This window comes from Nerophis ophidion, linkage group LG03, assembly GCF_033978795.1.
Source record: "Nerophis ophidion isolate RoL-2023_Sa linkage group LG03, RoL_Noph_v1.0, whole genome shotgun sequence".
Classification (NCBI taxonomy): domain Eukaryota; kingdom Metazoa; phylum Chordata; class Actinopteri; order Syngnathiformes; family Syngnathidae; genus Nerophis; species Nerophis ophidion.
In genome coordinates, this window is record NC_084613.1 from 86,628,445 (window position 1) to 86,653,913 (window position 25,469).

The 25,469-nt window shown below is 39.1% G+C and overlaps 1 protein-coding gene across 1 annotated transcript in view; it reads right to left on the reverse strand.

Annotated features, from left to right (window-relative positions):
• The window catches only part of efna2a (ephrin-A2a), a 219,202-nt gene that overhangs the window by 15,367 nt on the left and 178,366 nt on the right, over window positions 1-25,469 (reverse strand). Inside the window, exon 3 of the mRNA XM_061896281.1 lies at window positions 1,019-1,085. Coding sequence (XP_061752265.1) covers window positions 1,019-1,085 — 67 coding nt within the window. The remainder of the gene's footprint in view (window positions 1-1,018; window positions 1,086-25,469) is intronic.

Here is a 25,469-nt window from a genome sequence, read left to right on the forward strand (position 1 = left end):
CATGGCGACACAACCTATACATGCTCGTCACTCCTGTTGCATGCTGGGTAGGGTAGTTCTTTTTTTCCCTGGCTCATAACATCACAATATAGTACCATGTATATGATGCCTTCAGTTTATCAAAGCACCAAGCAAACAATCGGAAAATTCCCATCATATCAATTCCTAGATATGGTCATAATTATTTTAAGTGCACTACGCAGAATAAACACAACATTATTAATATTGCTACTACGGATAATTTGATCAAAAATTCCCTAAAACAGCCCACTACCTATAATATAGGTTTTTTAAACATAAGATCCCTGATAAAAAAAAAAATGTTTCTGCTGTTACCTCAGAAATTGCCTGTTCAGATGTTATGATTGTGGCTCAGAGATTTGTATGTAGATTATATTTATTTTCCATAACAAACAGGATAACTTAAATACCCTGGCAGTGGCAATAAGCCTAAATGTTTGAATTTACATTTTTTGAGTTGATTTTCATAAAATATGCTATTTAACTGCTACTGTTTAACAAGGACTGATTTAAATTGTGTTTGCACAACAAATGTTTTGGCGCTTTTGTTCATGTGGGAGAATATTCCAATAAAGGTGCACTACACACTACTTTTGAATTCATTATTGGGCTTTGTGTATACAATGCAGTTAATCGCCATTAATCGGAGAAATAGTGCGATTAACTTCGATTACAATTTTTAATTGTTGCCCAGCCCTAATATATATATATACATATATATATATATATATATATATACACATTTTTTTTTGAACCATACAGGATTAACGTATACATTTTTCTTGTGTGCGTCTGACAAGAAAATGAAACTTGCCAGACATTTTCCACCAGACCCCAGATTGCCAGCGTGATATGATCCGATTGCGAGGTGTTTTATGCACGCTCACACTCGTAGACGCCGGCGCGTCAAAAGTGTCTGCGAGCCATCCCATCACACCTCCCGCTCCGCTCTAATTCCACTCCCCGTAGCCGATCAGGACATGCGGTGCGAGACTCACCAGGAGGTCGGACGTACACCTTCAGCTTTAGACACGCCCGTCCCACGTGGTTGGGATGAGGGGAAGCTGCAAAGAGAGGGAAAAGGAGTGATTACTCAAGAGACGAGTCCATTTATTTATTTGTCATTTCTGCCCTTCAGACGGATGCAGCGCTTGTTATTGCATTATGTGGTCGGCTGGAGTGGGCGTAACCATGGCAACATTAACAGCCCGCCTGGACTCCGGAGGCAAAATCTAATGATTGGACCGTGCGAGTGGAAATGACAATCCTAGGGAGAGATATTGCATGTGACGGCAGAGGGAAGTGTCGGTTCATGTATCGCCAGTTGGGGTGCAAATATGCCCCCTGAGGAGGGAACTGGATCAAATAAAATACAAGAAATTTGCTTGCAAAATTGTTTTTTTTGGACCAAAATTGTAATATTTCAACGAAGAGCATCAATCTTTGAAGATATTGTCACAAAACGTTGTGTTTCCATGAGTTCCCGGGGAGCAGACAAAAGCTGTCTTTGATCCGACCGAGCAAAAGGCTTGTAAAACTCTGCGGTGTGGGATGGGAAGCGACATGAAGGTGTCGGTTTCTTTGATGTATTGTAATCAACAGGGAGAGGAAGCAGGACCTGACTCCCCTCCAGGCACCTTTTCTTTGAACTGTTTTGTGATCGAGTGCGTGTACCTGGTCTTACGACCCCCTTCCTTTAGAAACAGCCGTCTCCATGTGATCAGGGGGAAAGTAATCGTTCGTCAGAGCGTGGTGGGAGACTTTAAAAACAGTACAGTCCAAATGTTTCTCCTCAATTGAGCTAAATTTAATTCTGTCTCTGTTGAATTCATTGCTTCTTTGTCTGATAGATGTCATCAGTGTTTGAACCTGACATTGTTTTTTAAATAAAACAGTGTTTTGTTTTTTTTGTTCTGACCAAGCAAAAGGCTTGTAAAACTCCACTATGTAGGATGGGAAGCGACATGAAGGTGTTGGTTTCTTTGATGTATTGTAATCAACAGGGAGAGGAAGCAGGACCTGACTCCCCTCCAGGCACCTTTTCTTTGAACTGTTTTGTGATCGAGTGCGTGTACCTGGTCTTACGACCCCCTTCCTTTAGAAACAGCCGTCTCCATGTGATCAGGGGGAAAGTAATCGTTCGTCAGAGCGTAGCAGGAGACTGTAAAAACAGTACAGTCCAAATGTTTCTCCTCAATTGAGCTAAATTTAATTCTGTCTCTGTTGAATTCATTGCTTCTTTGTCTGATAGCTGTCATCAGTGTTTGAACCTGACATTGTTTTTTAAATAAAACAGTGTTTTTTTTTTTTGTTCTGACCAAGCAAAAGGCTTGTAAACTCCACTATGTAGGATGGGAAGCGACGTGAAGGTGTCGGTTTCTTTGATGTATTGTAATCAACAGGGAGAGGAAGCAGGACCTGACTTCCCTCCAGGCACCTTTTCTTTTATTTGTTTTTTTGATGGAAGGCGGCGGATGTTTACGACCCCCTTCCTTTAGAAACAGCCGTCGCCATGTGATCATGGGGAAAGTCCAAATAAAAGAGGAGGGGTACAATCGTTCGTCAGAGCGTGGCAGGAGACTGTAAAAAGAGTACAGTCCAGATGTTTCTCCTCAATTGAGCTAAATTTAATTCTGTCTCTGTTTAATTCATTGCTTCTTTGTCTGATAGATGTCATCAGTGTTTGAACCTGACATTGTTTTTTAAATAAAAGTGTTTTTTTTTTGGTCCTGACCAAGCAAAGGCTTGTAAAACTCCACTATGTAGGATGGGAAGCGACATGAAGGTGTTGGTTTCTTTGATGTATTGTAATCAACAGGGAGAGGAAGCAGGACCCGACTCCCCTCCAGGCACCTTTTCTTTGAACTGTTTTGTGATCAAGTGCGTGTACCTGGTCTTACGACCCCCTTCCTTTAGAAACAGCCGTCGCCATGTGATCATGGGGAAAGTCCAAATAAAAGAGGAGGGGCACAATCGTTCGTCAGAGCATGGCGGGAGACTGTAAAAAGAGTACAGTCCAGATGTTCCTCCTCAATTGAGCTAAATTTAATTCTGTCTCTGTTTAATTCATTGCTTCTTGGTCTGTCTGATAGATGTCATCAGTGTTTGAACCTGACATTGTTTTTTAAATAAAATATTGTTTTGTTTTTTTTGTCCTGCCCAAGCAAAATGCTTGTAAAACTTCACTATATAGGATGGGAAGCGAAATGAAGGTGTCGGTTTATTTGATGTATTGTAATCAATAAGAAGATCTCCAAAGCGGAGAGGAAGCAGGACCTGACTCCCCTCCAGGCACCTTTTCTTTGAACTGTTTTGTGATCGAGTGCGTGTACCTGGACTTACGACCCCTTTCCTTTAGAAACAGCCGTCGCCATGTGACCAGGGGGAAAGTCCAAATAAAATAGGAGGGGTACAATCGTTCGTCAAAGCGTGGTGGGAGACTGTACTTGGAGTACAGTCCAGATGTTTCTCCTCAATTGAGCTAAATTTAATTCTGTCTCTGTTTAATTCATTGCTTCTTCGTCTGTTTGATAGATGTCATCAGTGTTTGAACCTGACATTGTTTTTTTAAATAAAATATTGGTTTTTTTTTTTTTTTCCTGTCCAGCTTCTCAGGCAAATCCTTAAATTTTTTTTGTATAAAATGTAATATATTTTTTTTGTATAAAATTTATATTTATTTATTTTTTGGTCGGAAAAAATCCCCAACAAAATTCGTAAATACCATATTTTTCAGCCATTCTATTGCACCTCCCACACTTAAAATCGCACATGAAATCCTTTCATTTACTCAAAAATGGAGAGAGCGCCTTATAACACGGTGCACCTAATTCGGTGCGCCTTATGGTCCGGAAAATACGGTGGGAGGGGCCTAACCCCAGATGCATGTCTTTGGAGGTGGGAGGAGCCTATCCCCAGGTGCATGTCTTTGGAGGTGGGAGGAAGCCGGAGTACCCGGAGGGAACCCACGCAGTCACGGGGAGAACATGCAAACTCCACACAGAAAGATCCCGAAAGATTGAACCCAGGACTACTCAGGACCTTTGTATTGTGAGGCACATGCATTAACCCCTGTACCACCGTGCTGCCCTCATTTACTTATGCATAACAGAAATAAAACTATGATTTTTATTGGTTTTAATTTAATTTTATCCGCCAAGGCTGTCCTTTGTCACCCATTCTGTTCAGAACTTTTATGGACAGAATTTCTAGGCGCAGTCAAGGCGTTGAGGGGATCTGGTTTGGTGACCGCGGGATTAGGTCTCTGCTTTTTGCAGATGATGTGGTCCTGATGGCTTCATCTGACCGGGATCTTCAGCTCTCACTGGATCAGTTCGCAGCCGAGTGTGAAGCGACCGGAATGAGAATCAGCACCTCCAAGTCCGAGTCCATGGTTCTCGCCCGGAAAAGGGTGGAGTGCCATCTCTGGGTTGGGAAGGAGACCCTGCCCCAAGTGGAGGAGTTCAAGTACCTCGGAGTCTTGTTAACAAGTGAGGGAAGAGTGGATTGTAAAATGGACAGGTGGATCATTGCGGCGTCTTTAGTAATGCAGACGCTGTATCGATCCATTGTGGTGAAGAAGGAGCTGAGCCGGAAGGCAAACTTCTCAATTCAAAACTCCTGAATAAATAGAGGGACACGGGAGCTGTACTTTAGAGCGTAGAGCGAGACTGTGACTAAGTGTGCAGTTCCATGCGTTCTCCTCATGAGCTAAATTGAACTCTGTCTCTGCATGATTCCTTGCTTCTTGTCTGTTCAATAAATGCCATCAGTGTTTGAATCGACAAGAAGGAGCTGAGTCGGAAGGCAAAGCTCTCAATTTACCGGTCAATCAACATTCCCATCCTCACCTATGGTCATGAGTTGTGGGTTATGACCGAAAGGATAAGATCACGGGTACAAGCGGCCCAAATGAGTTTCTTTTGTCGGGTGGCGGGTCTCTCCCTTAGAGATAGGGTGAGAAGCTCTGCCATCCGGGAGGAACTCAAAGTAAAGCCGCTGCTCCTCCACATGGAGAGGAGCCAGATGAGGTGGTCTGGGGATCTGGTCAGGATGCCACCTAAACACCTCCCTAGGGCATGTCTGACCATCAGGAGGCCACAGGGAAGACGCAGGACACGTCCGGCTTACCTGGGAACACCTCGGGATTCCCTGGGAAGAGCTGGACGAAGTGGCGAGTCTGGGCTTCCCTGCTTAGGCTGCTGCCCCCGCGACCAGACCTCGGATAAGCGGAGGAAGATGGATGGATGGTTTTTATTGTAAGACATGTTGACTTTCTCTCTTGAATGGATTATTATCAATATCGGCATCCTTCTTGCCCCTTCCAAAAAAAAACAAACCACAAGCTGACTCCTAAGAAAGAGCAATACCAAGCAATGATGTCCACACCCCGATTCTTGCGTTCACCCGCGGACAAATTCCAACTTTTGTTGTTGCCTTTGACAAAGTCTTATCGGCTTTGGTTTCCTCGGCACATCCACCAGCGGACGTGTCCTGAAAGCCCATTGAGAGGCACTCAGCCTCATCACAGCTGGGAGAAGTTGGGCTTGGGGGAGGTCAGAAGGGGGCGGAGCTGACCTGTCAACATGTCAGACACACACACACACCTGGTCATAAATCACCATGAGAAATCAATGTGTTTTTTGTACTTGGACACACACATACATACATACATACATACACACATTTGTGTATTTCGGACCTTCCTGAGACTGCCAAAAAATGCCTACCTCTTCAGCTGCTGTTGCACATCAATACAAACGTGTGTGTGTGTGTGTTTTCATCTGCATGTATTAGAGAGCAAAGTGCATGTCGGCCTGTCAAGATGATGGACACGGCCTTTCACGCGCTCACAATCACTTGACAAGTGACCCCCGGCAGCACTCATGCACACACACTCCTCCTGTCTTTTTTGGAACACACCCCTCAGGGATCAGAGTAACACAATACTCCACCCGGAGACTCCAGCAGGGGCAAACAAAAGTGTGTGTGTGTGTGCGTGTGTGTGTGTGTGTGTTTTGACTGGTGGAAAAAAAGTGCAACAAGACATCAGGTGTTTGTATTTTTGGACTTTTTTTCTCCTAAATTACTCTCCTTTCCATGGGGGAAGGACAAGTGTGTCTGAGAGCCGCTACCAGAGTTGGGTAGAGTAGCCAGAAATTGTACTCAAGTAAGAGTACTGTTACTTTAGACCAGGGGTGCCCATTACGTCGATGGCGAGCTACCAGTCGACCGCGGGGGGTGTGTCAGTCCATCTCCAGCCAGGCTTTTAAAAAAAATAGACCTAAAAATGAGTGATCATCAATCTTCACCAAGACGTCACTTAAATGACATTCACGGTACCGGAGGGTCTTGTGAGATGACGCTGGCTGCTGCAAGATCATTATTATGAAAATATGACCGAGAGGAAGGCCAGAAACACTTTTTATTTCAACAGACTCTCGCGCCGTACCTTCCGTCAAAACTCTAAAGGCCGACTGCACATTTCCTATCTTCACAATAAAAGCCCTGCTTCATGCTGCCTGCGCTAACTAAATACAGAGTCTGGGAAAACTGGCGTGCACAAGCGATCCCTCAGAAAGCTGGCGTGCACATCACTTGTGCACGCCAGCTTTCTGAGACTCTTATTTAGTTAGCGCAGGCAGCATGAAGCAGGGCTTTTATTGTGAAGATAGGAAATGTGCAGTCGGCCTTCAGAGTTTTGACGGAAGGGACGGCGCGAAAGTCTGTTGAAATAAAAAGTGTTTCTCGCCTTCCTCTCGGTCATTTTTTCATAATAATGAACTGGCAGCAGCCAGCGTCATCTCACAAGACCCTCGGGTGCCGTGAATGTCAATCAAGCAAGCTACGGAATTTGCCGCCAATGTTTTTCTTGTAAAGTGTATGGAAGCTGGATGAATTAGATGCCAAAAACCAACCACTTTCATGTGGTATTGTACAGAAAGGACAACTTTTTTTCTCCTCCATTTGAAAATGTGGGCGTTATCATCATTACTGTCTGATTCCAATCAATGCAAGTCATCAGAATCAGGTAATACACCAACTTATATTCTTGTCTTCGTGAAAGAAAGACATCTATATGTGTTACACATGCTTGTATTATCATTAAACACATTTAACTTGTTTACAAAAATGTCTCTTTCATAAATAAATAAATATAAATGATATATATAAATGAGGTAGATCCCCTCGACTTGGTCAATTGAAAAGTAGCTCGCCTGCAGAAAAAGTGTGGGCACCCCCGCTTCAGAGATTTATTACTCAAGTAAAAGTAAGGAGTAGTCACCCAAATATTTACTTGAGTAAAAGTAAAAAGTATGTTGTGAAAAAACTACTCAAGTACTGAGTAACTGATGAGTAACCTGTTTGTTTAATGATTACGGCAACAAATAATGCACAAAAACATAAAAATAGCAACGAGCAAATTCAGAGCCAGGAATATCTCTTAAGCAACTAAAACAATAATATATATTAAATAATAATACATTAAAATAAAAAAAATTAAGGCAAATTGAGCCACAATAACTTAACAGCACCATAGGCTCAGTAGGCATTCATTGATTGATTGATTGATTGATTAATTGAAACATTTATTAGTAGATTGCACAGTACAGTACATATTCTGTACAATTGACCACTAAATGGTAACACCCCAATAAGTTCGTCAACTTTTTTTAGGTCGGGTTCTACGTGTGACGGTCACGTGACCGCCTGGTTTTGTTTGATTGGTCCAACGTCACCAGTGACTGCATTTGATTGGTGAAACGCAGGCATGTGTAGTTCCTACTTTGAATGTGTGTCTGACAAAACCAAAACAAACAAAGCGTGCATCAACAGATCGATAAAAAAAAAAGTAGCGAGTAGCGACCTGATTGCAGATAAATGGAGCGGAGTAAAAGTAGCGTTTCTTCTCTATAAATATACTCAAGTAAAAGTAAAAGTATGTTGCATAAAAACTACTCTTAGAAGTACAATTTATCCCAAAAGTTACTCAAGTAGATGTAACGGAGTAAATGTAGCGCGTTACTACCCACCTCTGGCCGCTATATCTATTTTTAGGAACACTGATACAAAAACTCACAATATTAAAAAAACAGAATTGAATTTTACTTTTTTTTTTTACTGAATGAAACACCCGGAATGTACATGAAAATAAAGAATGTGGGATTTTGTCATGTCTGTCAGGCTTGTTGTTTTTTGTTTTTTTCCTCTGTGTGTAGTATTTCCTGTCAGCGCTCTTATTTTGTTGGTTTCCTGTCTTTCTCCCTGAGCGCTGATTCCCCTCAGCTGCGGCTGACTGGCACCGGGCCCCACCTGGTGTCAATCAGCCCGCTCCTATTCAGACCTGTCTTCCCATCCAGTCTGTGCTGGATTATTGTTGTTACTACCTGTCGCTCCTGTCATGTCAGTGTCATTTTCTACTTGTTGTTCCTACTGGTCGTGTGATTGCAGCGTAGCGGTAAGCTATATTTGGTAGATGTTTATAGCTTACTGTTTTTTGTTACCTGCTTCCGATTTGTTTGTTTATAGCCTAGTTTGTTATCCACCTCATGCTAATTTTTTGTTGGTACCCTTTGTTTGGTTTTGTTTTAGTGTTTAAATTAAAACTATGTTTCCTTACCCAATGCCTGCCTTCTTCTCTGCATCTTGGGGTTCGTCAACGACAAACTCTGTCAGAGTTTGTTGTTGTTTGTTGTTGGGGTTCGTCAACAACTAACTCTGACAGTTTGGTGTTGACAAATCCCAACAACAAACTCTGACAGAGTTTGTTGTTGACGAACCCCAACAACAAACAACAACAAACTCTGTCAGAGTTTGTTGTTGTTTGTTGTTGGGGTTCGTCAACAACAAACTGTCAGAGTTTGTTGTTGACAAACCCCAACAACAAACAACAACAAACTCTGACAGAGTTTGTTGTTGGGAATCGTCAACAACAAAATCTGTCAGTTTGTTGTTGACAAACCCCAACAATAAACAACAACAAACTCTAACAGAGTTTGTTGTTGACGAACCCCAACAACAAACAACGTCAGAGTTTGTTGTTGTTGGGGTTCATCAACAACAAACTGTCAGAGTTTGTTGTTGACAAACCCCAACAACAAACAACGTCAGAGTTTGTTGTTGTTGGGGTTCGTCAACAACAAACTGTCGGAGTTTGTTGTTGACAAACCCCAACAACAAACAACAACAAACTGACAGAGTTTGTTGTTGGGGTTCGTCAACAACAAACTCTGTCAGTTTGTTGTTGACAAACCCCAACAATAAACAACAACAAACTCTGACAGAGTTTGTTGTTGACGAACCCCAACAACAAACAACAACAAACTTTGTCAGAGTTTGTTGTTGTTGGGGTTCGTCAACAACAAACTCTGTCAGTTTGTTGTTGACGAACCCCAACAATAAACAACAACAAACTCTGTCAGAGTTTGTTGTTGTTGGGGTTCGTCAACAACAAACTCTGTCAGTTTGTTGTTGACAAACCCCAACAACAAACAACAAACTCTGACAGAGTTTGTTGTTGACAAACCCCAACAACAACAAACTCTGTCAGAGTTTGTTGTTGTTGGGGTTCGTCAACAACAAACCGTCAGAGTTTGTTGTTGACAAACCCCAACAACAAACAACAACAAACTCTGACAGAGTTTGTTGTTGTTGGGGTTCGTCAACAACAAACTCTGTCAGAGTTTGTTGTTGGGATTTGTCAACACCAAACTGTCAGAGTTAGTTGTTGACGAACCCCAACAACAAACTCTGACAGAGTTTGTTGTTGACGAACCCCAACAACAAACAACAACAAACTTTGTCAGAGTTTGTTGTTGTTGGGGTTCGTCAACAACAAACTCTGTCAGTTTGTTGTTGACAAACCCCAACAATAAACAACAACAAACTGTCAGAGTTTGTTGTTGTTGGGGTTCGTCAACAACAAACTCTGTCAGTTTGTTGTTGACAAACCCCAACAACAACAAACTCTGTCAGAGTTTGTTGTTGTTGGGGTTCGTCAACAACAAACCGTCAGAGTTTGTTGTTGACAAACCCCAACAACAAACAACAACAAACTCTGACAGAGTTTGTTGTTGTTGGGGTTCGTCAACAACAAACTCTGTCAGAGTTTGTTGTTGGGATTTGTCAACACCAAACTGTCAGAGTTAGTTGTTGACGAACCCCAACAACAAACAACAACAAACTCTGACAGAGTTTGTCGTTGACGAACCCCAAGATGCAGAGAAGAAGGCAGGCATTGGGTAAGGAAACATAGTTTTAATTTAAACACTAAAACAAAACCAAACAAAGGGGACCAACAAAAGGTGCGCACAAGGCGGATAACAAACTAGGCTATGAACAAACAACTCGGAAGCAGGTAACAAAAAACAGTAAGCTATAAACATCTACCGAATATAGCTTACCGCTACGCTGCAATCACACGACCAGTAGGAACAACAATAGAAAATGACACTGACACGACAGGAGCGACAGGTAGTAACAACAATAATCCAGCACAGACTGGATGGGAAGACAGGTCTAAATAGGAGCGGGCTGATTGACACCAGGTGTGGCCAGGTGCCAGTCAGTCGCAGTTGAGGGGAAACAGCGCTCAGGGAGAAAGACAGGAAACCAACAAAATAAGAGCCCTGACAGGAAATACTAGACACAGAGGAAAAAACTAAAACACAAGCAAACTGTCAGGGGCAAACCTGACAATGTCTGTGTGATTATGTTTTTTGGACACTCAGTTCCTGTTTTGGCACTTCCTGGTTTGTTTTGTTACCATGACAACTCACTGATTATGTCACCGCTATTTAAGGGTGACATGGCTGACAGAAAGAAGCACCAGTGTGACCCCAGGATGCAGGGAAGGTAGGTAAAGTGCAGGTAAAGATACGTTGAATGGGTAAAGGCAGGAAACAGCAGCAAAAGTCAGTCCCGTCCATCGCTGCTTGCAGCTTTATTATTGGTTCTGCTTCAAAATAACAATGTTACTAAAAAGAATGAGAGACTTAATATACTCTAAAAATGTTGGTCTTACTTAAAAATGCACACATTTAGTTGTATTTAGTGTTAAAAAGAATATTATATGGATCTCATGGAAATACATTTTTAAATTAAAGCAGCAAGCAGCGATGGACCAGACTGCTTAGGCTGCTGCCCCCGCGACCCAAGCCCGTTCACCATAGGTAAGGACCCAAAATAAAGAATGTCGGACATTTGTTTTTACGACATGCAGGCAAACGGCAACTTTAAAACATACCGGCTTATCTACGGCACCTGGCAGCCATCTTGGTATAGACCATCACAGCCCCTCCCCCACAAATGTTGGTGCGTGCGCAACAGCAGCAGACGGTAGGGAAAAAAACGAAAAAAAACCCCGTCTCCCTCACTGTGACTGTTCATGGCGGCCATCTTTGAAATGGTTTTCAGCGCAGCGGTTCTTTGAAGGCTGATCAAATCAAAACCGTAGCAGTAATTAAAACTATTTCATCAAATTTTAATCAGAAGGGTTCAATCTCTCTTCTGTTGCTGATTTTAAGTGGAAACGACAAACGCCCTCAGAGGAGATAATGTTAGAAAAAAAGCCAACTTTTGTATTGAAGGGGGAATTGCAAACTTCCTGTTGATTTTAGCTGGGAGGTAAGAGTGTATGAAATATAGGTCTAAGTGAGACCTACATAGTGGTTTTTGTTTCATGTTTCTACAACATTCCTACTGGAAGTCAGAGACAGTTTTGTCTGAGTTTTCTTCTTAGGGGGCTCTAGAGCGCAATTTTGAGTTTTGGGTTTTGGTTTTTTGATTAGATTGCAATTTTTGCCAGTCCTGATGTGTGTCAAATTTGGTGAGTTTTGAAGCATGTTAAGGGGGTCAAATTACAGCTAAATAATAATAATAAAACCTTAGAAATTGAATAGGGTCTTCTGTCCCAAAGGGACTTTCGGTCCCTAAGTATTTGGCTTTCATGGCTCTCTCAGCCAAAAAGGTTCCTGACCCCTGCTTTAGAAGTTTTTAAAAATGGTTGAAAATGAAACTTTGGCAGACAATCCAGCGTGAAGTATTTTAGCACCGTCGTATTCGGGGTTTGGGCTTGTGAAGGGACGTGAATGTTTATGTTTGCATGTCTCGGTGGTCCACAGACGCTCTCAGAGATTATCAGCAAAAACACCTGCTTTCAGCTTCGGCAAACACAAACATCCTCTGCTATTTAAACCGTTTATGTTGCTAAAAGTGTGAGCTGCGGAACAGTTCACTTTCCACCCCCAGGCCCCGGATCTGAATTTATTCAGGTTCCGATGGTTCGCCGTATTTGTATTCTTGTCTCGGTGGTGAAATGTGGCGCAATAACGTGCTTCTACCGTGTTTTTCCGCAACCAATTAAGTTGCCTAAAATGCTCCCTGGGATTGAAGTCAGTCCATCAACAACTCATTTCTTCTTTTTTCCCTGCGCGCACATTGACAATTGACAAGTTGAGTGACAGGGGGGCGTCTCAAGGGGGGGGGGGGGGGGCGAATGGGGGGCGAGGGGGGGGGGGACCTCCATCTGTGACACTTAGATGTCGTTGGTTAAACGCGGGGAGAAACATCAGCGGGGATGATAAAAAAAAAAAAATTCCAAGCTCGTTTCGGGACAAATTTGTCACGAAAAGCAACAATAGGAAGGGAGAGAGAGAGAGAGAGAGAGAGAGAGAGAGAGAGAGAGAGAAAGATGGTCTCCAAGTTTTCATCTTTTGGGTATGTGTTGATTGCATATTTACATAATGTTTACAAATTCATGCAGAGCAGTGCTGTGCATAACAAACACACACACACACACACACACACACACACACACACACACACACACACACACACACACACACACACACACACACACACACACACACACACACACACACACACACACACACAAGCACACACACAAGCACACTCTTGTATTTGTTACCTTCTTCATCTACAGTTCATATTAAACAGACCAGAAGCAAGGAGCTAAACAGAGACAGGATTCAATTTAGCTCAATTGAGGAGAAACGTCCGGGCTGTTAAGAGTGCGACAAAAGTTCGTAAGTGTACGAGTGAAGTGTGTAAAAATAGTTCACAAGTTAAGTGTTGAATTGAATTATTGAATTGAATTATATTTATATAGCGCTTTTTCTCTAGTGACTCAAAGCGCTTTACATAGTGAAACCCAATATCTAATTTGTACATTTAAAGCAGTGTGGGTGGCACTGGGAGCAGGTGGGTAAAGTGTCTTGCCCAAGGACACAACGGCAGTGACTAGGATGGCAGAAGCGGGAATCGAACCTGCAACCCTCAAGTTGCTGACACGGCCGCTCTACCAACCGAGCTAAACTGGTCTGTTTAATACAGTTCGTATTAAACAGACCAGAAGCAAGGAGCTAAACAGAGACAGGATTCAATTTAGCTCAATTGAGGAGAAACGTCCGGGCTGTTAAGAGTGTAACAAAAGTTCGTAAGTGTACGAGTGAAGTGTGTAAAAATAGTTCACAAGTTAAGTGTTGAATTGAATAGAATTATTGAATTGAATTATATTTACATAGCGCTTTTCTCCAGTGACTCAAAGCGCTTTACATAGTGAAACCCAATATCTAATTTGTACATTTAAAGCAGTGTGGGTGGCACTGGGAGCAGGTGGGTAAAGTGTCTTGCCCAAGGACACAACGGCAGTGACTAGGATGGCAGAAGTGGGAATCGAACCTGAAACCCTCAAGTTGCTGGCACGGCCACTCTACCAACCGAGCTAAACTGGTCTGTTTAATACAGTTTGTATTAAACAGACCAGAAGCAAGGAGCTAAACAGAGACAGGATTCAATTTAGCTCAATTGAGGAGAAACGTCCGGGCTGTTAAGAGTGTAACAAAAGTTCGTAAATGTACGAGTGAAATGTGTAAAAATAGTTCACAAGTTAAGTGTTGAATTGAATTGAATTATTGAAGTGAATTATATTTACATAGCGCTTTGTCTCCAGTGACTCAAAGCGCTTTACATAGTGAAACCCAATATCTAATTTGTACATTTAAACCAGTGTGGGTGGCACTGGGAGCAGGTGGGTAAAGTGTCTTGCCCAAGGACACAACGGCAGTGACTAGGATGCCAGAAGTGGGAATCGAACCTGCAACCCTCAAGTTGCTGGCACGGCCGCTCTACCAACCGAGCTATACCACCCCAAGTGAAGTGTACCTGAGTGTACATGTTAAGTGCATTACTTCGATTAAAAGGTTGAGTGCGCAAGAATCAGTGCGTCAAATAACTGTGCAAGTTTAGCATAAGTGCACAAGTGCGTAATGAAAGTACATACAACAAGTGCACTTCAATACAGAAGTGAAGTGCACTTAAGTCCATAATTAAAAGGGTAGAATAACTGCACAGCATGCCAGCGTGTAGCATAAGTGCAAGTTAAGTGCATAATGAAAATGCGTAAAGTACGTCCCCAAGAAAAATGCACTTTAATACACAAGTTAAGTGCCCTTGTTGTGCATAAAATAAGTGCACAAGTATCTAGAATTAGTTCACAAGTTAGGTGCATTTTAGTGTACACGTTAAGTGCATAAATTACGTTCCCAGGTTAAGTGTGAAACGCAAGTGCACAACTTAAGTGTGTAAAACAAAAGCAGAACATAAGCGCACAACTTAAGTGTGTAACATAACTACGTAAAAAAAACTGCACAAGTTAAGTGCGCACGTTAAGTGCATAACTTATGTTCACAAGTTAAGTGTGTAAGATGAGTGCACAAGTATCTAGAGTTAGTTCACAAGTTAGGTGCATTTTAGTGTACACGTTAAGTGCATAAAATACGTTCCCTGGTTAAGTGTGTAACACAAGTGCACAACTTAAGTGTGTGAAATAAATGCACAACATGAGCGCACAACTTAAGTGTGTAACATAACTACGTAAAAAAACTGCACAAGTTAAGTGCGCACGTTAAGTGCATAACTTATGTTCACAAGTTAAGTGTGTAAGATGAGTGCACAAATTGAGTGCGTAAAATACATAAGTGCATAAGTTAAACATGTAACATAAGTGCAAGTTAAGTGTTTAATGAAAATGCGTAAAGTATGTGCCCAAGAAAAATGCACTTCAATACACAAGTTAAGTGCATTTGTTGTGCAAACAATAAGTGCACAAGTATCTAGAATTACTCCACAAGTTAGGTGCATTTTAGTGTACACGTTAAGTGCATAAATTACGTTCCCAGGTTAAGTGTGTAACATAAGTGCACAACTTAAGTGTGTGAAATAAATGCACAACATGAGCGCACAACTTAAGTGTGTAACATAACTACGTAAAAAAACTGCACAAGTTAAGCGCGCACGTTAAGTGCATAAACTATGTTCACAAGTTAAGTGTGTAAGATGAGTGCACAAGTATCCAGAGTTAGTTCACAAGTTAGGTGCATTTTAGTGTACACGTTAAGTGCATAAATTACGTTCCCAGGTTAAGTGTGTAACACAAGTGCACAACTTAAGTGTATAAAACAAGTGCACAACTTGAGCGCACAACTTAAGTCTGTAACTACGTAAAAAAACTGCACAAGTGCATAACTTATGTTCACAAGTTAAGTGTGTAAGATGAGTGCACAAATTGAGTGCGTAAAATACATAAGTGCATAAGTTAAACATGTAACATAAGTGCAAGTTAAGTGTTTAATGAAAATGCGTAAAGTACGTGCCCAAGAAAAATGCACTTCAATACACAAGTTAAGTGCATTTGTTGTGCATACAATAAGTGCACAAGTATCTAGAATTATTTCACAGGTTAGGTGTATTTTAGTGCACACGTTAAGTGCATAAATTACGTTCCCAGGTTAAGTGTGTAACACAAGTGCACAACTTAAGTGTTTAAAACAAATGCACAACTTAAGTGTGTAACATAACTACGTAAAAAAACTGCACAAGTGCGCACGTTACGTGCATAACTTATGTTCACAAGTTAAGTGTGTAAGATGAGTGCACAAATTGAGTGCGTAAAATACATAAGTGCATAAGTCAAACATGTAACATAAGTGCAAGTTAAGTGTTTAATGAAAATGCGTAAAGTACGTGCCCAAGAAAAATGCACTTCAATACACAAGTTAAGTGCATTTGTTGTGCATAAAATAAGTGCACAAGTATCTAGAATTAGTTCACAAGTTAGGTGCATTTTAGTGTACACGTTAAGTGCATAAATTACGTTCCCAGGTTAAGTGTGTAACATAAGTGCACAACTTAAGTGTGTGAAATAAATGCACAACATGAGTGCACAACTTAAGTGTGTGACACAAGTTAGGTGCATTTTAGTGTACACGTTAAGTGCATAAATTACGTTCCCAGGTTAAGTGTGTAACACAAGTGCACAACTTAAGTGTTTAAAACAAATCCACAACTTAAGTGTGTAACATAACTACGTAAAAAAACTGCACAAGTGCGCACGTTACGTGCATAACTTATGTTCACAAGTTAAGTGTGTAAGATGAGTGCACAAATTGAGTGCGTAAAATACACAAGTGCATAAGTTAAACATGTAACATAAGTGCAAGTTAAGTATTTAATGAAAATGCGTAAAGTACGTGCCCAAGAAAAGTGCACTTCAATACACAAGTTAAGTGCATTTGTTGTGCATAAAATAAGTGCACAAGTATCTAGAATTAGTTCACAAGTTAGGTGCATTTTAGTGTACACGTTAAGTGCATAAATTACGTTCCCAGGTTAAGTGTGTAACATAAGTGCACAACTTAAGTCTGTGAAATAAATGCACAACATGAGCGCACAACTTAAGTGTGTAACATAACTACGTAAAAAAACTGCACAAGTGCGCACGTTACGTGCATAACTTATGTTCACAAGTTAAGTGTGTAAGATGAGTGCACAAATTGAGTGCGTAAAATACACAAGTGCATAAGTTAAACATGTAACATAAGTGCAAGTTAAGTATTTAATGAAAATGCGTAAAGTACGTGCCCAAGAAAAGTGCACTTCAATACACAAGTTAAGTGCATTTGTTGTGCATAAAATAAGTGCACAAGTATCTAGAATTAGTTCACAAGTTAGGTGCATTTTAGTGTACACGTTAAGTGCATAAATTACGTTCCCAGGTTAAGTGTGTAACACAAGTGCACAACTTAAGTCTGTGAAATAAATGCACAACATGAGCGCACAACTTAAGTGTGTAACATAACTACGTAAAAAAACTGCACAAGTTAAGTGCGCACGTTAAGTGCATAACTTATGTTCACAAGTTAAGTGTGTAAGATGAGTGCACAAATTAAGTGCGTAAAATACATAAGTGCATAAGTTAAGCATGTAACATAAGTGCAAGTTAAGTGTTTAATGAAAATGCGTAAAGTACGTGCCCAAGAAAAATGCACTTCAATACACAAGTTAAGTCCCCTTGTGGTTCATAAAATAAGTGCACAAGTATCTAGAATTAGTTCACAAGTTAGGTGCATTTTAGTGTACACGTTAAGTGCATAAATTACGTTCCCAGGTTAAGTGTGTAACATAATTGCACAACTTAAGTGTGTGAAATAAATGCACAACATGAGCGCACAACTTAAGTCTGTAACTACGTAAAAAAAACTGCACAAGTTAAGTGCGCACATTAAGTGCATAACTTATGTTCACAGGTTAAGTGTGTAAGATGAGTGCACAAATTGAGTGCGTAAAATACATAAGTGCATAAGTTAAACATGTAACATAAATGCAAGTTAAGTGTTTAATGAAAATGCGTAAAGTACGTGCCCAAGAAAAATGCACTTCAATACACAAGTTAAGTGCATTTGTTGTGCATAAAATAAGTGCACAAGTATCTAGAATTAGTTCACAAGTTAGGTGCATTTTAGTGTACACGTTAAGTGCATAAATTACGTTCCCAGGTTAAGTGTGTACCATAAGTGCACAACTTAGGTGTGTGAAATAAATGCACAACATGAGTGCACAACTTAAGTGTGTGACATAAGTCTGTAAAAGAACTGCACAAATTAAGTGCACACATTAAGTGCATAACCTATGTTCGCAGGATAAGTGTGAAACATAAGTGCACAACTTAAGCGTGTGAAATAAATGCACAACATGAGCGCACAACTTAAGTGTGTAACCTAACTCTGTAAAAGTACTGCACAAGTTAAGTGCACACGTTAACCTGTGAACATAAGGTATGCACTTAAGTATGTAAGATGAGTGCACAAATTGAGTGCGTAAAATAACAGCGAAACATATTCGCACAAGATAAACGTGTAACATAAGTGCAAGTTAAGTGTATACTGAAAATGCGTATAGTACGTGCCCAAGAAAAATGCACTTTGATACACGAGTTAAGTGCACTAGTTGTGCATAAAATAAGTCCACAAGTATCTAGAATTAGTTCGCATTTTAGTGTACACGTTAAGTGCATAAATTACGTTCCCAGATTGTTTAACATAAGTGCACTTGTTGTGCATAAAATAAGTCCACAAGTATCTAGAATTAGTTCGCATTTTAGTGTACACGTTAAGTGCATAAATTACGTTCCCAGATTGTGTAACATAAGTGCACTTGTCGTGCATAAAATAAGTGCACAAGTATCTAGAATTAGTTCGCATTTTAGTGTACACGTTAAGTGCATAAATTACGTTCCCAGATTGTGTAACATAAGTGCACTTGTTGTGCATAAAATAAGTGCACAAGTATCTAGAATTAGTTCGCATTTTAGTGTACACGTTAAGTGCATAAAATACGTTCCCAGATTGTGTTACATAAGTGCACTTGTTGTGCATAAAATAAGTGCACAAGTATCTAGAATTAGTTCGCATTTTAGTGTACACGTTAAGTGCATAAATTACATTCCCAGATTGTGTAACATAAGTGCACTTGTTGTGCATAAAATAAGTGCACAAGTATCTAGAATTACTTCGCATTTTAGTGTACACGTTAAGTGCATACATTACGTTCCCAGATTGTGTAACATAAGTGCACTTGTCGTGCATAAAATAAGTGCACAAGTATCTAGAATTAGTTCGCATTTTAGTGTACACGTTAAGTGCATAAATTACATTCCCAGATTGTTTAACATAAGTGCACTTGTGCATAAAATAAGTGCATAAGTATCTAGAATTAGTTCGCATTTTAGTGTACACGTTAAGTGCATAAATTACGTTCCCAGATTGTGTAACATAAGTGCACTTGTGCATAAAATAAGTGCACAAGTATCTAGAATTAGTTCGCATTTTAGTGTACACGTTAAGTGCATAAATTACGTTCCCAGATTGTGTAACATAAGTGCACTTGTTGTGCATAAAATAAGTGCACAAGTATCTAGAATTAGTTCGCATTTTAGTGTACACGTTAAGTGCATAAATTACGTTCCCAGATTGTGTAATATAAGTGCACTTGTCGTGCATAAAATAAGTGCAAAAGTATCTAGAATTAGTTCGCATTTTAGTGTACACGTTAAGTGCATAAATTACGTTCCCAGATTGTTTAACATAAGTGCACTTGTGCTTAAAATAAGTGCACAAGTATCTAGAATTAGTTCGCATTTTAGTGTACACGTTAAGTGCATAAATTACGTTCCCGGATTGTGTTACATAAGTGCACTTGTTGTGCATAAAATAAGTGCACAAGTATCTAGAATTAGTTCGCATTTTAGTGTACACGTTAAGTGCATAAATTATGTTCCCAGATTGTGTAATATAAGTGCACTTGTCGTGCATAAAATAAGTGCAAAAGTATCTAGAATTAGTTCGCATTTTAGTGTACACGTTAAGTGCATAAATTACGTTCCCAGATTGTGTAATATAAGTGCACTTGTCGTGCATAAAATAAGTGCAAAAGTATCTAGAATTAGTTCGCATTTTAGTGTACACGTTAAGTGCATAAATTACGTTCCCAGATTGTTTAACATAAGTGCACTTGTGCTTAAAATAAGTGCACAAGTATCTAGAATTAGTTCGCATTTTAGTGTACACGTTAAGTGCATAAATTACGTTCCCGGATTGTGTTACATAAGTGCACTTGTTCTGCATAAAATAAGTGCACAAGTATCTAGAATTAGTTCGCATTTTAGTGTACACGTTAAGTGCATACATTACGTTCCCAGATTGTGTAACATAAGTGCACTTGTTGTGCATAAAATAAGTGCACAAGTATCTAGAATTAGTTCGCATTTTAGTGTACACGTTAAGTGCATAAATTATGTTCCCAGATTGTGTAACATAAGTGCACTTGTCGTGCATAAAATAAGTGCACAAGTATCTAGAATTAGTTCGCATTTTAGTGTACACGTTAAGTGCATAAATTACGTTCCCAGATTGTTTAACATAAGTGCACTTGTGCTTAAAATAAGTGCACAAGTATCTAGAATTAGTTCGCATTTTAGTGTACATGTTAAGTGCATAAATTACGTTCCAAGATTGTGTAACATAAGTGCACTTGTCGTGCATAAAATAAGTGCACAAGTATCTAGAATTAGTTCGCATTTTAGTGTACACGTTAAGTGCATACATTACGTTCCCAGATTGTGTAACATAAGTGCACTTGTTGTGCATAAAATAAGTGCACAAGTATCTAGAATTAGTTCGCATTTTAGTGTACACGTTAAGTGCATAAATTATGTTCCCAGATTGTGTAACATAAGTGCACTTGTCGTGCATAAAATAAGTGCACAAGTATCTAGAATTAGTTCGCATTTTAGTGTACACGTTAAGTGCATAAATTACGTTCCCAGATTGTTTAACATAAGTGCACTTGTGCTTAAAATAAGTGCACAAGTATCTAGAATTAGTTCGCATTTTAGTGTACACGTTAAGTGCATAAATTACGTTCCCGGATTGTGTTACATAAGTGCACTTGTTCTGCATAAAATAAGTGCACAAGTATCTAGAATTAGTTCGCATTTTAGTGTACACGTTAAGTGCATAAATTACGTTCCCAGATTGTGTAACATAAGTGCACTTGTGCATAAAATAAGTGCACAAGTATCTGGAATTAGTTCGCATTTTAGTGTACACGTTAAGTGCATAAATTACGTTCCCAGATTGTGTAAAGTAAGTGCACTTGTTGTGCATAAAATAAGTGCACAAGTATCTAGAATTAGTTCGCATTTTAGTGTACACGTTAAGTGCATAAATTACGTTCCCAGATTGTGTAACATAAGTGCACTTGTTGTGCATAAAATAAGTGCACATGTATCTAGAATTAGTTAGCATTTTAGTGTACACGTTAAGTGCATACATTACGTTCCCAGATTTTGTAACATAAGTGCACTTGTTGTGCATAAAATAAGTGCACAAGTATCTAGAATTAGTTCGCATTTTAGTGTACACGTTAAGTGCATAAATTACGTTCCCAGATTGTGTAACATAAGTGCACTTGTTGTGCATAAAATAAGTGCACAGGTATCTGGAATTAGTTCGCATTTTAGTGTACACGTTAAGTAAATAAAATACGTTCCCAGATTGTGTAACATAAGTGCACTTGTTGTGCATAAAATAAGTGCACAAGTATCTAGAATTAGTTCGCATTTTAGTGTACACGTTAAGTAAATAAAATACGTTCCCAGATTGTGTAACATAAGTGCACTTGTTGTGCATAAAATAAGTGCACAAGTATCTAGAATTAGTTTGCATTTTAGTGTACACGTTAAGTGCATAAATTACGTTCCCAGATTGTGTAACATAAGTGCACTTGTTGTGCATAAAATAAGTGCACAAGTATCTAGAATTAGTCCGCATATTAGTGTACACGTTAAGTGCATAAATTAGGTTCCCAGATTGTGTAACATAAGTGCACTTGTGCATAAAATAAGTGCACAAGTATCTAGAATTAGTTCGCATTTTAGTGTACACGTTAAGTGCATAAATTACGTTCCCAGATTGTGTTACATAAGTGCACTTGTTCTGCATAAAATAAGTGCACAAGTATCTAGAATTAGTTCGCATTTTAGTGTACACGTTAAGTGCATAAATTACGTTCCCAAATTGTGTAACATAAGTGCACTTGTTGTGCATAAAATAAGTGCACAAGTATCTAGAATTAGTTCGCATTTTAGTGTACACGTTAAGTGCATACATTACGTTCCCAGATTTTGTAACATAAGTGCACTTGTTGTGCATAAAATAAGTGCACAAGTATCTAGAATTAGTTTGCATTTTAGTGTACACGTTAAGTGCATACATTACGTTCCCAGATTGTGTAACATAAGTGCACTTGTGCATAAAATAAGTGCACAGGTATCTGGAATTAGTTCGCATTTTAGTGTACATGTTAAGTGCATAAATTACGTTCCCAGATTGTGTAACATAAGTGCACTTGTTGTGCATAAAATAAGTGCACAAGTATCTAGAATTAGTTCGCATTTTAGTGTACACATTAAGTGCATAAATTACGTTCCCAGATTGTGTAACATAAGTGCACTTGTGCATAAAATAAGTGCACAAGTATCTGGAATTAGTTCGCATTTTAGTGTACACGTTAAGTGCATAAATTACGTTCCCAGATTGTGTAAAGTAAGTGCACTTGTTGTGCATAAAATAAGTGCACAAGTATCTAGAATTAGTTCGCATTTTAGTGTACACGTTAAGTGCATAAATTACGTTCCCAGATTGTGTAACATAAGTGCACTTGTTGTGCATAAAATAAGTGCACATGTATCTAGAATTAGTTAGCATTTTAGTGTACACGTTAAGTGCATACATTACGTTCCCAGATTTTGTAACATAAGTGCACTTGTTGTGCATAAAATAAGTGCACAAGTATCTAGAATTAGTTCGCATTTTAGTGTACACGTTAAGTGCATAAATTACGTTCCCAGATTGTGTAACATAAGTGCACTTGTTGTGCATAAAATAAGTGCACAGGTATCTGGAATTAGTTCGCATTTTAGTGTACACGTTAAGTAAATAAAATACGTTCCCAGATTGTGTAACATAAGTGCACTTGTTGTGCATAAAATAAGTGCACAAGTATCTAGAATTAGTTCGCATTTTAGTGTACACGTTAAGTAAATAAAATACGTTCCCAGATTGTGTAACATAAGTGCACTTGTTGTGCATAAAATAAGTGCACAAGTATCTAGAATTAGTTTGCATTTTAGTGTACACGTTAAGTGCATAAATTACGTTCCCAGATTGTGTAACATAAGTGCACTTGTTGTGCATAAAATAAGTCCACAAGTATCTAGAATTAGTTCGCATTTTAGTGTACACGTTAAGTGCATAAATTACGTTCCCAGATTGTTTAACATAAGTGCACTTGTGCATAAAATAAGTGCACAAGTATCTAGAATTAGTTCGCATTTTAGTGTACACGTTAAGTGCATAAAATACGTTCCCAGATTGTGTAACATAAGTGCACTTGTTGTGCATAAAATAAGTCCACAAGTATCTAGAATTAGTTCGCATTTTAGTGTACACGTTAAGTGCATAAATTACGTTCCCAGATTGTGTAACATAAGTGCACTTGTGCATAAAATAAGTGCACAAGTATCTAGAATTACTTCGCATTTTAGTGTACACGTTAAGTGCATCAATTACGTTCCCAGATTGTGTAACATAAGTGCACTCGTGCATAAAATAAGTGCACAAGTATCTAGAATTAGTTCGCATTTTAGTGTACACGTTAAGTGCATCAATTACATTCCCAGATTGTGTAACATAAGTGCACTTGTGCATAAAATAAGTGCACAAGTATCTAGAATTAGTTCGCATTTTAGTGTACATGTTAAGTGCATAAATTACGTTCCCAGATTGTGTAACATAAGTGCACTTGTTGTGCATAAAATAAGTGCACAAGTATCTAGAATTAGTTCGCATTTTAGTGTACACGTTAAGTGCATAAATTACGTTCCCAGATTGTGTTACATAAGTGCACTTGTTGTGCATAAAATAAGTGCACAAGTATCTAGAATTAGTTCGCATTTTAGTGTACACGTTAAGTGCATAAATTACGTTCCCAGATTGTGTTACATAAGTGCACTTGTTGTGCATAAAATAAGTGCACAAGTATCTAGAATTAGTTCGCATTTTAGTGTACACGTTAAGTGCATAAATTACGTTCCCAGATTGTGTAACATAAGTGCACTTGTTGTGCATAAAATAAGTGCACAAGTATCTAGAATTAGTTCGCATTTTAGTGTACACGTTAAGTGCATAAATTACGTTCCCAGATTGTGTTACATAAGTGCACTTGTTGTGCATAAAATAAGTGCACAAGTATCTAGAATTAGTTCGCATTTTAGTGTACACGTTAAGTGCATAAATTACGTTCCCAGATTGTGTTACATAAGTGCACTTGTTGTGCATAAAATAAGTGCACAAGTATCTAGAATTAGTTCGCATTTTAGTGTACACGTTAAGTGCATAAATTACGTTCCCAGATTGTGTAACATAAGTGCACTCGTGCATAAAATAAGTGCACAAGTATCTAGAATTAGTTCGCATTTTAGTGTACACGTTAAGTGCATCAATTACATTCCCAGATTGTGTAACATAAGTGCACTTGTGCATAAAATAAGTGCACAAGTATCTAGAATTAGTTAGCATTTTAGTGTACATGTTAAGTGCATAAATTACGTTCCCAGATTGTGTAACATAAGTGCACTTGTTGTGCATAAAATAAGTGCACAAGTATCTAGAATTACTTCGCATTTTAGTGTGCACGTTAAGTGCATAAATTACGTTCCCAGATTGTGTTACATAAGTGCACCTGTTGTGCATAAAATAAGTGCACAAGTATCTAGAATTAGTTCGCATTTTAGTGTACACGTTAAGTGCATAAATTACGTTCCCAGATTGTGTAACATAAGTGCACTTGTTGTGCATAAAATAAGTGCACAAGTATCTAGAATTAGTTCGCATTTTAGTGTACACGTTAAGTGCATAAATTACGTTCCCAGATTGTGTAACATAAGTGCACTTGTTGTGCATAAAATAAGTGCACAAGTATCTAGAATTAGTTCGCATTTTAGTGTACACGTTAAGTGCATAAATTACGTTCCCAGATTGTGTAACATAAGTGCACAAGTATCTAGAATTACTTCGCATTTTAGTGTACATGTTAAGTGCATAAATTACGTTCCCGGATTGTGTTACATAAGTGCACTTGTGCATAAAATAAGTGCACAAGTATCTAGAATTAGTTCGCATTTTAGTGTACACGTTAAGTGCATAAATAACGTTTCCAGATTGTGTAACATAAGTGCACTTGTGCATAAAATACGTGCACAAGTATCTAGAATTAGTTCGCATTTTAGTGTACACGTTAAGTGCATAAATTACGTTCCCAGATTGTGTAACATAAGTGCACTTGTCGTGCATAAAATAAGTGCACAAGTATCTAGAATTAGTTCGCATTTTAGTGTACACGTTAAGTGATTAAATTACGTTCCCAGATTGTGTAACATAAGTTCACTTGTGCATAAAATACGTGCACAAGTATCTAGAATTAGTTCGCATTTTAGTGTACACGTTAAGTGCATACATTACGTTCCCAGA